General features: G+C 47.3%; 1 protein-coding gene across 3 annotated transcripts in view; it reads left to right on the plus strand.

Moving 5' to 3' along the window:
• The window catches only part of REEP1 (receptor accessory protein 1), a 117018-nt gene that overhangs the window by 61654 nt on the left and 37121 nt on the right, over positions 1 to 18243 (plus strand). For 2 of the 3 annotated variants that reach the window (XM_019526174.1, XM_019526172.1), the window contains exons 3-6: positions 2407 to 2483; positions 5462 to 5582; positions 6843 to 6956; positions 15922 to 15972. In XM_019526174.1, the coding sequence (XP_019381719.1) occupies positions 2407 to 2483; positions 5462 to 5582; positions 6843 to 6956; positions 15922 to 15972 (363 nt within the window). The remainder of the gene's footprint in view (positions 1 to 2406; positions 2484 to 5461; positions 5583 to 6842; positions 6957 to 15921; positions 15973 to 18243) is intronic. The other variant, XM_019526173.1, reaches the window with a different exon arrangement.

The following is an 18243-nucleotide window of genomic DNA, read 5'->3' on the forward strand; positions in this document are numbered from 1 at the left end:
TTATCCCACTGCTCACCCAAGCATCACCATGGGGTCTGGATCCAATCCACAAGGAGTCCCAGGGCTTCAGATGTAGCCAGGCGGCTCAGATGAGTTTTTCACCCTTGCTCTAGAGCTTTAACCAAAGCCTAGTCTACACTTGAAAGTTGTTTCAGTATAACTGTGAGCAGAGAGAGATAGAGTTAGTCGTGTTAGTCTGTAGTCAGACAAGGCAATGTAGAGTTGCACCTTATAGATTAAATAAGATCAAGTGCATTTGATGCACCTGATGAAGTAAGCTGTTGCTTATAGAAACTTATACATCTCTGATTTAGTTCGTCTATGAGGTGCAACCTTACCCTGCATTCAGTTTAACTGTCAGCCAGGCTGTGATTTTTTTCCTTAACTAATATGCGCCTTAGGTTGGAACCAGAGAATCTCAGTTTTTAATAACATTTTTTCAAGGTTTTTCTCCAATAATTAATTCTGGGGAGGACAGACAAATGAAACAATTCAGCTGATTTGGGCAAAAATGTTACTCAACCAACCAAAATTTTGGCTTGGGGTTGCCAACTCCCATAAAGTTTTTATATTTGCAGATTTTTAAACAAAAGCTCAAAATTGTTTTCATCAGAATTTGTGACAGGATAAAAGCATGATTCCCTGGAAGCTCTGGGATTTAGGGATTGCTCTACCCATCTGAAAGAAACCCTGTCTGGGGTGTAATGCCACAGTGCAGTGATAGGACACCACCATTTCAGTGGGAACCTAGGAAGAGGACTGTTGCAACTGCAAAGGGATATGTTGGGGGTTGAGTTCACTCCTCAGTTACATACTTACATGCCTTCTGAGTCTCTGCTTCAGGACACAGTTTCTTGTTCAATCACAAAAGCTTCCAGAGTAAACCAAAACACAGCAATTCCCTCATTAAAACACAGCAACGTAGACTGCAGCCTCCAAAGCCTTTTTCGTTTGTGTGTCACAAAGAAAACATATTATTACAGCCCCTGCTGAGCCATGTAAGAGGCAGATAACCCTAATCTTTTCTTGGCTATCTTTTCCTGTCTCTGTGTATTAGGCAAATGTAATTACCTTAATAGGGATTTGTGCAAGACTCCAGGACTAACATCTATACTGTTGTGAAAAGTACCCTGGGATCTTTGATGAGCATCAGTAGGACCTTAGCTTTGTATCTATAACCCAGAGCATGTTTCCCTCTAGTGACTGCTTGTTCTTTACAGAAGTAGATGAGCCTATTACTATCCTAATCTCTAGAAGTAGTCCACAGGAGCTAGAAGATCCAGCTCAGTTCATGTCAGCTGCAGTGGATTCATCAATCTGTATAAGAACATAAGACGTGTCATGCTGGGTCAGACCAATGGTCCATCCAGCCCAGTATTCTGTCTCCAACAGGGGCAGGGGTGGATGCTATACAGGGAGAGCACTGAATCAGAAATATCTAGAGTGATTTATCCTCTATTCAGTATCCTCCCAGGCATCCAACTTTATTGGTTTAGAGATGCCAAAGGAAACATCAACCGTTGTGTTTAATATCCATTTATGAATTTATCATCCATGAATTTATCTAGGCCCTTTTTTGAACCTGGCTATGCTGTCTGCCTCTACTGCCTCTTGTGGCAATACTTCCACAAGTTACCTGTGCTTTGCATTAAAAAAACTACTTTCTCTTGTTAGTTCTACTAATTTCAGCGGGTGCATCTTAGTTCTAGTATTCTGGGACTCGGTGAACAACAGTTCCCTATTCACTTGGTCCACATCCTTCATGATTTTATAGACCTCTATCACATCCCTCCCTCTTCCTTCTTTCCAAAATGAAGAGTCATCGCCTTTTGAGCCTCTCTTAGTATGCCAAGTGTTGCATGTGCCTGATCCTTTTGGTTGCCCTTCTCAGTCCCTTTTCTAGTTCTCCTACATCCTTGAGATGTGGGAACCAGAACTGCATACAGTATTTAAGATGTGGGCCCACCAGAGATTTTTATAATCGCATGATGATGAGTGGCCCAGTAGAAGAAGACAGTGTCACACCAAAGGGGTGTGGGGGATGCAGGGCTTCCCGCAGCACCACTCAGCACCAGCCATTCTGGACAGGCTGGTACTACTCGGCAAGAGGAGCGTGACTGACTGAATCATTAATACACCTTCTTTCTATCTGGAACTAGAGGTTCCCCAGAGGTCCTCCATTTAGATATGGACATAACAGAACTGGAACTGTGCACTCAGGTACAGGTCACAATTTGCTGAGTGACCCCTGGCAAAATCCCTGAAGTTCTCCCCAGCTGTTAAATCAATACATTGGTGTTTGCCCACTATATCAGCAATGGTGCCCTTGGCTGTTGTGACTAGGGCAAGCTATGGAGATCCCCAGGGTGAAATGACATGACTTGAGTGAGTGCTGTCTCTTCACAGGTCAAATGGATGATGTATTGGATCATATTTGCACTCTTCACGACGGCAGAGACATTCACCGACATCTTTCTTTGCTGGTGAGCATAGGGCAGTGGTAATGAGGTGGGGATGAAAAACGGAAATGTTTATAAGGGGAAAAAGGGTCAGAGAGAGAGGCTCACAATGCTAGGCCGTTTCCTGAGCAGGGGGTCAATCATGCCAGGTGCACAGGGTGTTTTGCTTGGAGGATTGACATTTCCTTTTCCATTGCTGCCAGAATTGGGGGATGGGGGCAGGGGAAGGAAGGGTGGGAAATAGTAACTTCAGGGCAGCTGGACTGTGAGATAGTGTCTGGTGAAGATTTGTCACTGTCCACAGAGAGCTGATCTGGCAGTGTGCTGCTGTTTTGAACCCTTATGAAGGAGTCTGGCTACTGGAGGGGGTAGAGACCAGCATAAGGAAAGTTTTCTGTGTATGTGAGGGAGAAGAGAGGGGAAGGGAGTGAGGGAAAGCAGGAAGAGAGAGAGAAAGGGAAGTGGAAACATGAAGAGATAGGAAAGGAAGATAAACCACAGTGGACACATCTACACATGCTATTACTGTGCAGAAATAAACTCCAGGGCTTATTGCTCCAGAGTTTATTGCTCCTGGTTGCACTGTTTGAACATGTGCCCAGACACAATAAGCTCTGGAGTTTATTCATGTGCAACATGTTAAGCCATGCCAGAGCAGTCCCAGCTGGCAGGGGCCCTGGGGATCAGCCCGCCAGCCTAGGGCTGCTCCCCCCGGCACAATGTGCGGTGGAGGGGCTGGCTGGGGCACAAGGGTGCTTCAGTGTGGGGCTAGCTGGCAGGCGGTCCCTGCACTGAAGCACCCTCATGCCCCAGCCAGCCAGGCAGCATCTACACATGTGCTGCTGAAGAGTTTTTTACTCCGCAGCAGGATAATACTTTTATTTTAAAGTACCATTGTGCTGCAGAATAAATTAGTTTATTCCAGCCTCATAGGGGTTCATGTGTAGATGCTGAGATGTTTACTGCACAGCTAATTAGTCTACTGTGCAGCAGGTGCCTTGTGTAGATGCGCCCAGCAGGCATGTCCAGATGAGCGTGGACATTTGGTTCCCCAGGGACAAGTATTAGGGGCACACCTTATGCTGCCACTGCTTGTCCCTGGGGAATGCCTGTGCCATGTGCGCTTTGGCACGTGGCAAGTTTGGCACTGGGCTGGCTCCAGGAGCCTTACCTGGGGTCCTGAAGGCTTCCCAGGGCTGAGGCATCAGCAATTCTGCCATGCGGAGCCTGGCTGGCAGCTAGAATATGGCTCCGGGTGGCCTGGCTCAGCTTTTGAGTGGTGCATGCTGCCCGTGTGTGCACTGCTGTACCTTTTTTCCATGGGTTTTTTTGACTCCTGGATATCCAAGGGTCAAAAAAACCCATGGAAAAGAAAAGCAAGCAGTGCACACATGGGCAGTGCGCCCTTGCAGCGTGAAGAACATCTAAATGTACGGTATGTGGCACTGCAGAATTGTTTGCACACACTGCACGGCCATGCTCGTCTCAACATGGCCAGTGAGACTTTCACTCTTCCACCCTTGTAAAGCTTGCTATCTTCCAGCATAATCCATCAATGAGTGTGTGGCACAGGACCCTTTTCTGTGCCTAAACCACAGAGCATATAATCTGTTGCAACCAGAGCTAGGGAACTGCCATCCTGATGAGCACATGGGATTTTGCTGGGGCCCTGCTGAGCTGGAAGCACAAGCAATGCTACCTTGAGCTGAACAGCACAGCTTTTCTAGGTGTGGACTACAAGTGGGTTATATCCTTTGTGGGTCTGGCACAATGGACCCTGCAAACCATGCCTGCCAGCAGGTTACAACAGCAAGCTGTGTTATGTGGTCCTGGAATGGGTGCTCTGTCCCTTTTTTTGCATGTATAAGTAATTTAGAGGAAAGGGACAATGTCTTTGCCAAAAGCAGTCCCCGGAGTCAGTGGAATAATGCCAGTTGACTTTGTTTGACTTTGGTTCAGGTCATTTGCTAAGGTACCTAAGGGTGGGCATAATTACCTTCGGCCCCCAAGTTTGGAAATGTTCCTTCCTCTTTCTTATAGGGCCTGCTTAACTCAAAGCCTGTTCAAGCCATTGAAAATGAGTGAAGTCAGTAGGCTTTGCATCTAGCCCTAGCCCTTACACATCCCGTACCAAGGGCCTATTTCTGCAAAGCGCTGCCCACTTTGAGAGCAAAGGAAATTGAAAGTGCTAAGTACTTCTCAGAATCTGGCCTCGAAGAAAGAAAGTGGGATTAGTTGAGTAGACAGAAGTGTCCTTTTAACGGTTCGGGACTCAGTGTCAGTCCACTGATTGTATGTGGTACCACGTCTTGCTAGTCTGTGTTGAGCAGAGTTTCTGAAAGAATGACTTAAAGACAAAGCCAGTGGACTAACACCCACCCTTAGGCTTTGTACAAAAGTACAAGAATTGGAAGAACCTAGTAGTGAGAGGCACCTTGCTAATACCTGCGATTATATCTAGAACATATCCCATTGTTTTTTGTATATCATGGTAGTGCCCAAAGTCCCCATTGAGGACTGGGTTTCATTGTGTTGGATACTGGACAAGCACAGATAATGAAACAATTCCTGCACCATACAAAAAGGACCACATTTGGATTCTACTTGGATACTATTATCTGAAAGCAGAAAGAGAGATGAAGATAGGAGGCTAGTGTGGAGCCTGGTGGTGGCTGTGCTAGGAACTACATTATTCCCTCCCAGCTCCCCAGGTCTGTAGCGGCTGGGGAGACTGGAGACAGCTCCTTCTATCATGTCACAGAGACTCTTCTAGTTACAGGAGTCCTGGCACTGCTTATGGCTGGAAGGAAAAGTGTTGCCTTTGGCCAGAGTTGGGGAGGAGAAGGGGAAGTAATGGTGGGGAAAGTGGGTACATATGAAGGATCCCTGAGAAACAGAAAGCCCTCCAGGCTATGAACCTGCCTGTCCTTAACTGAGCTGAGCTGGTATTAGCATGGGAGCAGGGGCTCAATCAGGTTCATTCCCTCTTTGTTTTCCTGCAGGTTTCCATTCTACTATGAACTGAAAATAGCTTTTGTAGCCTGGCTGCTGTCTCCATACACGAAGGGCTCCAGCCTTCTGTACAGAAAGTTTGTACACCCCACCCTGTCCTCAAAAGAAAAGGTAATTGCAGGTGCTCTGAGCCTGGGTGGCTCCCACAGACAGCTGGGCATTTACGTCCTTCTGTCAGCGACTTCCCTCAGAGGACTGGGAGTTGCCACATTACTGTGCCTGTCGTAGTTTATTCTTTGATGATCTCCTTTTTTGCTGTGTTGTATGCCTGTCTGGTGAACTCATTTGCTGTCACTCATCTGTGCATTGGGGGAGTTCAGTGGGAGTTCAGTGGGTGACAGATGAATATTTTCTGTTCACCCTGAAAACAATGGCAGCAGAAACAGGGGATGGCAAGCATCACAGCTGGGGATGCACTGATCAAATGAAGCAGGAGGGTCATTTCTGGAAGTGCTGCCTGCTTCAGGTGGGAGGGAGGCATTAGCGTTATGGGGCCTGTGAGATGGGACACCTTGGCTCTGTTCACTGCTCTGCCAAAGACCTGGAGACAAGCCATCTCCTATATCCATAAAGCAGGTATAATAGAGATCATGGTCACACAGACTAGTCATCATGAGGTTAGTGAGGGCTTCAGCTGATGTTGCTGGGTGCTAATCCCTGCAGTAGCTAACGCTGTATAAAAGGACTGAGCTGTCATGCCCAGATCTGAGCAGATCTGAGATTTAAATCAAAGAAGACTGCTAAAAAAAATTTAAGAGATTTAAATCAAAGCTGCACTGGCTGCCTTGGAGAGGCAGGAGCTGGGGTTAGCCACAGAACAGGCCATACAGAGCTGTTGTAGAGGGGCTACTTCTGCAGGGCTGAGGGTGCTCATTCTTCCTGCTCCTTTCCCTTTGGACTCAGATTGCATGCAGGTGAGATGGGAGGGTTGCGGTCATGGGCTGTTGCCTTGTAGGAAGTGGACTGAATCCTTTAACACAGGCCAAAATCAAAGCATAAATCTTTCTGGGCACTGCTAACCTCTGACCAGCACTTAAAGCCTCCATAACCCATTACCATCCAGTCTCCTGTGGCCATGGGGGCTATTTTAGTGACTACTGTGTTGCACAGTGAATGGCATGTGAGCCTAAAGCATGGCTAACACCTTCTTACCCAAGAAACAGTGAGCCCTATGGGGCCAGTGCTCTTGTCTTGCAGGACAAGAGCAACACCTAAGGATCTCTATGTGGGTTATTTCTGCCTGCAATGCCCTTTTCCTCTTCTTCTGCTGGCATCATTCTCCTCTGGAGGAAGCAGGAGGGTGGGAAATATCTGCCTCCTGACCCAGGATAACTGAACCATCCCCCTCATGCTTTTTGTCTGGCATGACAGGAAATCGATGACTGCCTTGTCCAAGCAAAAGACCGCAGCTACGATGCCCTTGTGCACTTCGGGAAGCGGGGGCTGAACGTTGCGGCCACAGCGGCGGTGATGGCAGCTTCCAAGGTAACCAGCGCTGGGAAAGCACAGGGCGCAGTGGCGATGTCAGCATCTCAACCCATGACATCACCAACAGCAATCATGGAGAGGGAGAGAGTTGGGGGGAATCTGAATTTTTTTCCCTGGTGACAGTCCTACATCCCTGCCCCGTCCACCAGCCGCACAGGTGCATGTTGGGATGTGGATGGTATACAAGACAAAGCCTGTGCAGGAGGGAGTGAACTCATGCAAAGGGGTTAATGCATTATAAAGGTGGAGGCCTTTTCTCAGTGCCATCCACGGCTCCTATGAAGCCCTGCCTCAGTCATTTATGCTACCCTCCTGACAGTGCCAATAGCACTGGCAAGTGCTGCTCATCATCTCAGCATCCCTTTCCACAATGTATAATTATATCGCTAGGAGTGATTGCGACTAATTATACACAGAACCAGTTAGCACTGGCTTGGGAAATTGTTTACCGACCCCATTAGGTGACTCAAAGCTCAACTGCCAAATTGTTCCATGCACCTGTTTACAGGTCCATCTGGGGACACGACGTCCAAACCCAGGCCTGAAATCACCCTGTTGTGTTCTTAATAAGTTTAACAGCCTCTCATGTGGAGACTAATGGCAGACTACTGAAGCCTGGGGCTTCTGGCCATTGCATGATTCCCTGTGGTATCAGGAAGGTTGCCTTCCCTTACAGTACGCGCAGTGCCCTGTTATAAATATGCATTAATACACAGATTATTATGCATTATTGATATTCTGCATTCTGTTGGGGTAAAGGGGAGATCACATTCTCATGAACCAGTGGGTGTTGGTCACTTCTGGAGACAGGAACCTGGACGCATGGGACAGATGATCTCATCTGCTGTGGCATACTGTGTGCTCCTATACTCTGATTGTTGTGTAGACCCAGTGCAGGTAGCCCTTAAACAAGTCCTCACAGAGGGATAGCAGCAATTTGTAGAAAGAATGAATGCTGTTCTGGTTAAGGCAAATGACTGCGAGTCGGAAGACCTGGAGTCTTTCCTTGGCTCTGCCACAGACTTCTTTTTTGATCCTGGGCATGTCATTTTGTCTCCCTATGCCTCGATTGCCTCACCTGCAACATGGGAGTAGTTCTTTCCTGTGTGATGGGGTTTGTGAGGCCAGGTGTATGAATGTGTACAGTGCTTTGAGAGCCTCATATAGAAAGTGCTCAAGAGTGCAAAGCAGAAGAGTATACTGTACTGAATCTGACATGCACAAGTGATGTTACAGTAATAGTAATACCTACTTTAAATGGGCAAAACCCAAGGGGTTCCATACAAAGCCAAGGATTCTTATAGGGTTCCCAGCTTGCAGTTTTGCAGAAGTTGAGCTGATGTGAAGCTGTCAGTACTGCAGAAACTACAACGGCTATGTGAAACAGCGGGGCACATGAGGCTGACCCCTCACTTATGCAGAGGCCCTTTGACGCCAGCTTGCCAACAAAGGAACCTTCAGATGGACAGAAGTCTGCCCCCCCTCCCCACATCTGTGCACTGCCTTCATTGCACTACACTGGTGCTTGTAGTTGGACGATGTATACCATCTGGTGTCTGCAGAGGAAGCAGCATGCAATTTAGAACAGCCCTGAGGTTGCTCTGATTTACACATGGGCATAAGCAGCCCCAGATTATGGAAGTACAAAGGTGGCTCAAAGCCTTTGTGTCCCACCTCTCCCTCCCGGCCCTGAGCAAAGGAGCAGAAAACTGCTTACTGTCCACCTTGTGAAGATCTGCATAGCAGGAGGAAGCCAGTAGGCCTAGGCCCACTAGGAAAACTTTAGCCTTAATTAGGGAGGCTTCTAGAGATGCAACAACAGACTTTGTGGGACAAGAAATGTGAGAACAGAGGTAGGAGTGCAGGTCAAAGGTTAATAGCAAGCGCTCCAAGGGGGAACACTGAACAGACCACACCAGCCACTGCCTACTGGCCCTTAAACAAATCAAAGTAACCAGTGCATGCCACCCAGTGAAACTCTGCCTGGAAATGTGTGCAAGTGAGGGACAAGAAGACAATCACCACAGGTCCTCCCAGCCGGAGCCTCCATCCTGGTCAGATAGATGGACAGCTTAGCTAGAGCTAGGAGGACAAGAAGCCAGACAGGAGGGCAGCTAGGAAGGGCTATAAGAAAAAAAAGGGTATGCAGAGAAATAGAGGAGGGCAGAGTAGTTTGGGGTTTGTCCTGCTCTTTGCATCCAGTGAAGCTCCTTGTTCAACATGAGAAGAAAGCAGCCTTGTCTAAGATTCTCTGCCATTGCCACATGATGCTCTTCAGAGCTCAGTGTAGTGATAATGCTTTAAGCCAGACTACGTACGTATAACTGGTGAGCTTTATCTACGTCCTGTCTTAGGACATGGTTTGATGATCTGTTGTACTGAATTACGGCATCTCGAGCAGGGCTATGACTCTCTTCTGTTTCTGGCTCTGACATAGAGTGAGGCAGGACTCCTGGGTTCCACTGCTGATTTGGTGCATAACCTTTGACAAGTCATTCCCTCGCTTTGCCATATTCAAATGATAAGCTGGTGTAATACCTGTCCACCGTTGTAGGTGTATGGCAAATTGTAATTACTTGAATATTATCTGGAAAGTGCTTAGATAGAGCTAAAAATGTGGACTCGAAGCAGTGCCATTCAGGAGAAATCCATTACACACTAGTCACTAATGACTGTGCTTAGGAAGTTCCCTACTTGCTATTTCAGTTCCCCACTCCAGTACTCACACTGCCTGTTTCTGTGCTTGGATTCCTATGCTAGCTAACGGCTAGTACATTAACAAGCTAGCATAGGTAGGGAAAGCATCTTTAACATACTCAAGTTAAAGCCCTAGGATAAAGTCAGGTTCATAAATCCGTATTAGACTGCAGAGATGCAGCCTGATTCTCAGAAGTAGGAAGTCCCTGCAGCTCCCAGTGAACAGAGGGCCTTACCAAAAGAGAAAGCAAGGAACTGTCTTGTTGCTTGCTTCATCTTGAGTAACAGGCCAAAAAAACCCACTACCATGATATTAAGGATTGGCTCCTCTTCTGCTAGTTTAAATCAGCATAGCTCCTACTGTTCTCTGCCACATGCGAATGGCTCAAGTGGTCTCAGATCTAACATATTCCTTTGAATTTAAGGAGCCATTCCATTTCAGACATATCCACATTTTCCAGGTCTCAGTTTAAGAAAAAAATAAAACATTAACTTTAGACACATTTATAAACATACAACCTCTGCGATACCTCTGTGGTATTATTCTACTTTTATTTTTCACTTGAGTTAAAAATGTAGGTCAATTGTAGAAGAAATACTTGGTTTAAAAAAGCAAATCTCTTTGAAGGAATATGGTAAGTACTTGGACACCTGGGGAAATGCCTGGCCCTGGGCTTTTCTTTGTGTCTGGTGCACTAGCTCATACTTACAGCCTGCCTCCTTGCACTCCCACCTGTCTGTAGCCACCTGTAACCCTTTGCCTTGTACGCAGATTGTCTTGTACACATCTGTACAGCAGATGCTCCGTATACATCCTGTCGTATTACTCCAGCTCCCCCACTGGCCTTTGTTAGGTGTCTGGTATGGGGCCTGTGCTTGTGGCTAACCAGACACCATTTATGTTATAAAAACCAACAGTTGTGCCCAGACTAGCGAAAAAGATGGGCCACTTGCAAGGCAGGCTGAGGGCCTCTTGGGGCTTCCAGCACTCTTTGCCACCCTGCCCCTGCTTACCTGCTCCAGAACGATGATCTCTCAGCGGAGACCGTATCAGCCAGTTGCTGTCTTGCCAGCGCCGCAAGCCTAGAGCTGGTCCTGCCCCCATGGGGGAGCATTCCAGTCCCAGAGCACAGTCCCATTTGAGGCATCATAAGCCTATCAGCAGTCGGCCAGCCTGACACACATTGTGCCTTCAGGCTTGTTAATGCTTTGTGGCTCGGTGAGATGATGATGAGATAAATTTGCAGTCTAAATTTGCAACTTTGATTTCAGCCATTGCCCTCCACAAAGCCGAGGCTTCAAGCACCCTCCAGTCCCACAGCCCCATGACAGAGGAAGGAAAAAAAGTGTTCCCAGAGGACAGGAGCCAGCCCCCAGGAGCAAAGGACTCCTGTTCTCTCCTTCTCATCCCTCCTTTTAGCAGGAGCTGGAGCAGCAAGGCAGGAGGGGGCCCTGCTTGGCTGGGAAAGCTCTTGTTATGGGGGAACTTGAGGCTCAGATGAGCAGTGGGGCTGGAAATGAGGCCCAGCCTGGGCACTAAAGTGGCAGCAGCAAGGCTTGGGTAAGAGAACTGGATTACCAATGCAAAGAAACTGGGACAAATATGGGGGCAAGTTCCTGACGGCTTGACTGCAATGACAGTTCACCCCCAAACACAGGTGCCAGATCCCTCCCTCACTGCCCTGACCTGCCCAGTACCTGCTGCACCAGCTCTGCCCCTCCATCCCTCCTGGCCCAATGCCCCAACCATCCCAGCACCACCTCTACATGTGACTTCCCATGTACTCACTCTTTCAAGCTCCTGCTTTCTGAGACCAACACTCCACGGGCCCCTTTCTACCGCCATTGGATAAACCATCCCTGTGCTAGAGATCAAAAAATTCATCTTGCAATTAGCCCCTGCCCACCTGGAAGGCAGCTCTTGTGGTCTCTCCTATCTCCCCCATCATTACTGTTTGGGAAGACATAGAAAGGACCAGGCAGCTAGGAGGTTGTGTCACCATCCAAGTATTTATAGTAGGTTGTCTCTGTCTCTGGTTTAGCCTCAGAGACTGCAATCTCTTTTGGGTTGGGCCCATCAGCCTACTGGTTGCACAGCCCCTAGCAGAATCGATGTATTAGGAGCTGCTGCAATTCAGATGTTGGTAGTGAATGGGGAATGTGGTGCAGAGAGCTCCTTGCTGTGGTCACAATGTCCTGGACTAAAAACCCAAGGGGAAGAAAGCAGCCATGCATGACCGGCTTTAATGAAAAGCCCATTTGTGCGAAATATGTCTGAGAAGTGGTTCAGGAGCCTTTCATGCATGTGAGAATATGAGTTGTAATCCTGCCAAAGCGAGCAATAATTCCAGCTATCCGCTGAAGGCACCAGTCATGCAAATCAAAGAATTTGGAATTGAGTATGTACATATCTCTCTAAGAACATTTAGGTCCTGCTCTGGGGACCAATGAATTCAATGAAATGAGACCCTAGGCCTTCCTGGGCTTTGGATTAGGCTTTAGGAAAAGACAGTCAGTCCCTGATCTAGGATACATGCTTGGTCCAGTTTGTCCTCTGTCTACAACAAACTTTCTCCTCTCAGGTACCCAGCAAAGGCATCATGGCTCAGAGTACCTAGCTCAGCAGCAGTTAGGTGCCTAAATACTAGGGCCGTGCAAAATTTTGCCAGCTGTTTCGTTTCGATGCTGTTTCAACTTGTTTCAAGCTTGAAACAGCAAAATTAAAACTAAATGAAGGGCTTTGGAACAGTCTCAAAATGAAATGAGGCCAGTCAAAATGTTTCAAAATGTTTTGAATTTTGAAGCAGCCAGCCAGGTGGGGGGAGACAGGGGAGAGCCAGGGCTGCGGCCCCATGTGGCTCAGCCTAGTGGGGAGCGCAGCTGTGGCTCTCCCTGCCTCCTGCCACTGAGCTGCACTCTGGGGCTGGTGCAGCCCATTGGAGCACAGCACCAGCTCTGCCTACCTCCTACCACCGGCCTGCGCTCCCATCGGCTCTGCCAGCCCCATCGAGCTCAGCCCAGTGGCAGAAGGTGGGCAGAGCTGGTGTCTCCCACCACCGGGCTGAGCTCCACCGGGCTGTGAACCGAGCCTGGTGATGCTTCTCCCTGCCGGACTGAGTTCCCCAGGGCTGTGAGCCACTGAGAACTGAGCCCGGCTGGGGGATGCACCTCCTACAACTGGGCTCAGTTCCCAGTGGCTCGCAGCGCTGAGGAGCTCAGCCGGGCTGGGGGAAGTGTGGATGAGTTCCCTGGTGCTGCGAGGAGCTGGGAACTCCTCCCGGCTGGAGGAGCTGCTTTCCCCGTCCAGGCTCAGTTCCCCAGCACTGGGTCCCGGGTGGCAGGAGCAGCATCCTGTGGTCTGACAGGCAGATTGGAGGCCTGCCTGCACCCCTGGGAGGGCTTCAGGGGCTCTGCCGGACTCCTCCTGGGGGTGTGGACCCCCCTTATCTGCCTGCCGGATCACAGGACATTGCTCTTGCTCCCTGGCTTCTGCTTGTCAGCAGCCTGAGGTGCAGTTTTCTAGAAATCCCTGTACTGATCTCCTTGAAACTCAGCAGGCTTCATGCCCTTAGAAGGGGGTACCATCCCTGCAAGTTTCATCAAAATCAGACAGAAAATGACAAAGTTATAGGCTGTTTCATGCTTCCCCATTATTGCCTATGGGCGAAACCTCGAAACAGTGTCAAAACAGCGAAACCATTTTGACGAAACGGAATGAAACAAAACTCAAAACGAAACACTCTTCCATGGAAACGTCAAAACGGAAGTTGAAGCAAAACTGCTGTTTCGCACAGCCCTACTAAATACCTTTAAGGATCTGGAAGCAGATCCCAACAAGGGGAATTCTTGCTCAGCCTCATTTGCCAATGGAGACCTTCAGGGCCCGCATGCGCACTGCATGAAGAGTAGAGTAGTGCAGGGAAGGAGGAACTACAGCAGGGCCAAGGGTTTGAGAAAGTGAACAGGGCCATTTGGTTGGGGGTAGCGTCCACAGTTTTTAATTGTCTGCCACCTAGGGTGTCTCTGTTTGTGCTGCTTAGCACAAACGTCTGTGTAAAGGCCATATCATGACCCTAGCCGGTATGGCCAAGATTTGCAAATGTGTCTAGTGCTTGGAGGTATCTGATTTGGGAGAACATAAAGGATTTTCAGATTTCTAGGAAGTGCTGAGTGCCTGTCCCCTGCAAGCAGGCGCCTTTACGGTGTCTTAGACAGGACACCCAAAATCAGTGGTTACTTGAAAATATTGGTCTGGGTGTATGATACTACCAAAGAGGCTGGTGTACAACTTCCTTGAAAAGCAGTGGTAGTGCAAGAGTGATGTTGTAGCTGTGATGGTCCAAAGGTTGTGGTCAGGCCTGAAGAGAAATATTTTGCATTTGAAAGCTTGCCTGACTTTATCTCAACTCAATAGATGGTCCAATAAAATAATCTCTTCAAAACCAACATAATGCACAGCCTATGATGACTTTCCTCCAACTAGGTGCTCCTGGGTCATGGAGTGATGCATCTCTCATGCTCAAATATTAGAGTTCACTGATGTTTAGGATGTCCAAAGACCATTTTGACCAAGGAAAACCCCAGACACTGCTCAGCAACATGCCCGGGGAGGGCTGGGTCATTGTTTCTCCTTCTATTGAGCTTTTCTTTGATATCGATCCAGCCCTGCTTAAACATGCAGATGACATAAAATGTGTGTGCAGGAGAGCAGAACCTCCAGCGCATATGGAGAGATTGGATCAGTGAAGGCTTCAGGCAACAGCCTAGAGTCCCTGGGACAAGCAGACTGCACAAACAAAATAGGTGGATGTTGTCGACAGTCATCGTCACATGCACATGAGCTAATTTTTCCTTTGTGGCCTGTATAACTGTCCTCACAATTCTTTTCCTAAGCTCTGCGGTTGTTGCAGGGAAGGTGTGGAAATGAGGCAGAAGCAAGTGTTTGTCTATAACTGGATGTTTAGGTGTCAGAAGCTAAAATGCATGGTATATGTGTTTGTGTTTGTGTTGCCTTATAATGCCCTGTTTCCAGAAATCATATAAGGATGGTCCTGTTAAGTGAAAGAGGCCTCTGTTTTAGAGCATAAGGTCCTGGGTGCAGTTTTCAACATTGCATGTCTGTTGATACCTTTCTGCATACAAATACCACCTCCTTACCATGGGTTTAGTGAAGTGCTACTTCTCACACTGGCTTCCGACCGCTAGAACTAAGGTGGCTGCCAAAGCCCCACTCATCATCACATAACCCTCAATTAAAACTTTCTAAACTGGGAGCAAATCTCACAGCACTCAGCACCCATTTAACACCAGTGGGAATTCTGCACATTGATTAGAAATGAGATGGGACACTGGAAGTTCACACGAAAAGAAATATCTATCCAGTATGAAAAGTGGCAGGGCAGGTCTACACCTTGTTGGACAGCGATAAGGAGCCGTGCTGTGGGAAACACGCCCTGCCCTGTATGAGACAGGGAATGAAAAAAATGTCATGTAGCTGCCATTAGAGTGGCTGTGGGCACTGGTGTTATTGCGAGCACACCTGAGCCTGAGAGTGACACTGGATGTGCCCCGGGGCATGTTTTCATGATGGTGCTTTTTAGGAGATTATCTAGTCCAACTCTCTGCCCCAAGCAGTATTACCCCTGCCTAACCCATCCCGGGCATGTATTACGGACCAGCATTGACCTTAAAACCTTCCAGTGATGAAACTTCCACAATCTCTTTAGGAAACCCTTTTCAGGGCTTGGTCACCCCCATCATCAGAAAGTCCTTCCTAATTATCCAACCAAACCCTCCCTAGTCACAATGTATGGCCATTCACTATTCCTTGTCCTTAGTGGACATAGAGAACAGTAGATTGCCAGGCTTTTTATAACAGCCATTTTTGTACTTAAAGATTGTGGTTCGATCCCCTTTCCGACTTTTCTTCTCCAGGCTAAACAATCTCTCTGCTTTTGAGCTTCAAAGCACTTCACAAACATTGATTAAGGCAGCATAGGCAGGTAAATACTGTTTTCCTCAGGAGGAAACTGAGGCATGGAGGAGTTAAGTGACATGCCATAGGCCCGGCTGGGCTTCGCTGCTCATCCCTCTCACTACCCATCTTTTCCCATCCTTCTTCATCTGTCAGTGAAGTGTGAATGAGTCCCCAGGAAACCCGTGCTCTCACACACAGGTCCAGGCTTAAGTACATTTTGCACCATATATATTTTATTTTCAAGCTTATATGTGTATTGCCAAAATGGCTTTTTTTTTCCCTTGCTAGGTGTCTCAGCTCCTTCATTTACTCTTGTATTTGGACCAGAAAGAAGGGCAGGTAACCTGTTGAATGTTTATACTAACCTCCAGACTAACCAGTGATGCTCAGTGAGACTAGACCTAACCATGCAACCTAAGGAAGCCCAACCTGGGAATAACAAACACATGGCAAAGATGCCTAGCTGAGATGGATGGCAGATGTCAACTCAGTTTATAGCAAGTGGCTTTTGCTTACTTGATCCTAAAACGGAGGCTAAAAATGGAGTCTTTTGCAGTCTTTTATCTTAAGAGTCAGATATCTTAAGAGTCCTTTGCTGATATTAGATAAAAATCCATCAGTCATCCAGGGTGGTTTTGTATGGGAAGATCAAACTAACTTCTGTTTGTTGCTGCTGTTGGTCAAGTTGTGTTTGCTTTTTATTGTGAAGTCCTGTTAATGATTAAAGGGACAAATTTTGCTCTTATTCACATTTGTGCGACTCCACTGTCATTTAGGGGCACTTACGTAAATAGGGCTTGAATGTAGCTCATGGCTGTAGATCTAGAACCTGAGGGCGCCTTTACACGTGTATTGGGGAGGCAGGTTTAATTACAGTGGCTCTGCAAGCTGCTCTAATTAAAGCACCCTCAGTGTCACATCTCGTCTAGTGTATTCAGCGTCCCACACTTTAAAATGGTGGCAGAAGCACCTTAAAGCTTGTTCAACAAGCTTTAGTTAAAATGCCCCCACCACCATTTTGAAGCATGGGGACACTGAATACATGAGATGCAGAGGCTGTTGGAGCGCGCCGATTAGCACGCTCCAGCAGACTCAATTAATTTGTTGTTTGCGATTAATCGAGTTTGCTCTGATGTGCTGTAATTACAGCGTGTCGGAGCAGTATCCCCACACAACTGCAAGCACCCTGATTCTGTAAATATTTACTGCTGGGTGTATCAGCGTGTTAGGCTTAGCCCAGTTGGTACCATTGGTACCGCTCACAAGCACGACTCCTGTAAATGTCTAGTGTTGGGCCCATAGTATGTGTACAGATGTATCTCATACTGTGTATGGGACTGCTGAGCCAGGGTTGGGCGAAAGGAGAGCGAGAAAGAGCATGAATTCAGTTGAGTGTGACGCTGGAAATGCAGTGGGCATGGCTTGGTGTTTTGTTGTCTGCTAATACATTATTGCTAAGATGTAGTCACTACAGATCAGTCCCTTGTGATCTGTCCCGACTGAGCATTTTGATTCTTGTGCGGGGAGTCTTGGAGCTGCCCCCACTGAAGTCAAAGGCCAAATTCCTATGGACTTCCCAGGCTCGAGTCCTTCCTCAGCCTTTGTGTCTCAGTAGTACCCTTGATGTGCGACTTTCATTCTCATCAGAAGGACAGCTAGCCTTTTTACATTCCCTCAGCATGTTCATTTGTACAACTTGATCTTCATAGGTTTTGAACGAGGCTATCTTAAGTCTCCCAAGGAAGAAGGTGGGGTATCCTTGCTCTTCAGTGCTTCCTTTCTTTTACCTTGTCCAAGTCACTACACTCCATACTTGTGCTCCCTCCTCTGTAAAATGGCTTTAATAATATCTCCTTAGGCTATAGGGAGATGTTCAGAAGCTTAAATAATGCTCTGAGATGCTTTGAGATTCCCAAGTTTAAATAAAAGGTGTAATGACATCTAAAACCTACTATTCATTTATAATTAAAGCACATTGAATGGGTCTTGTCTACACCAGGTATAAGATCATATCTTTTTTTAAAGTGTTTTAAACACAGAGGACCCATATGCATTACCTCTCCTCATATGAATGGCTTAAGTGCAGTTTCTTTTAAAATTGTCTAAAAGGTAATTAAAAAAATATAGTTTTAAAAATAGTAGCCATATTAAAGAAATGTCCGTGTGTTTCTGGCGGAGGCATTCAGAATGCATGCCACAGCTATCATCAACACTTACAGTCCCTCAAAGTCAATATTGGTTTTGGCTTTACTTTGGCCAGTATTAGCCTGTTGTGTCCAGGACCCTGGATGTTCAGTTCTGCAGATGTTAGTACTGTGATTTTTCTCGCATACCACATGCCTCTCAAATAAGACACAAACTTGTTTTGGGAAGATAGAATGGAGAAAAAAAGATTTTTTTTTCAGAGTCGGGGCCAAAAGATGACCCATGGAGTAGGAGACTACTTTTCAACAGACTTGCTCTCCCTTGCCTACTTGGGCAAAAGGTACTGTTCACCCTCTCAGCCATGGGCACTGACACTGATAATGGGCTTTCCGCAGCTGCTGGCCGCCTCAGAGAAAAGGGAGAAAAGTGGCAGCCGGGGTAGCATCTCCATGCTTCTATTCTGGT

Source organism: Gavialis gangeticus, unplaced genomic scaffold (genome assembly GCF_001723915.1).
Source record: "Gavialis gangeticus isolate Ggan-Ray unplaced genomic scaffold, GavGan_comp1, whole genome shotgun sequence".
In the NCBI taxonomy this organism is placed as follows: Eukaryota; Metazoa; Chordata; order Crocodylia; family Gavialidae; genus Gavialis; species Gavialis gangeticus.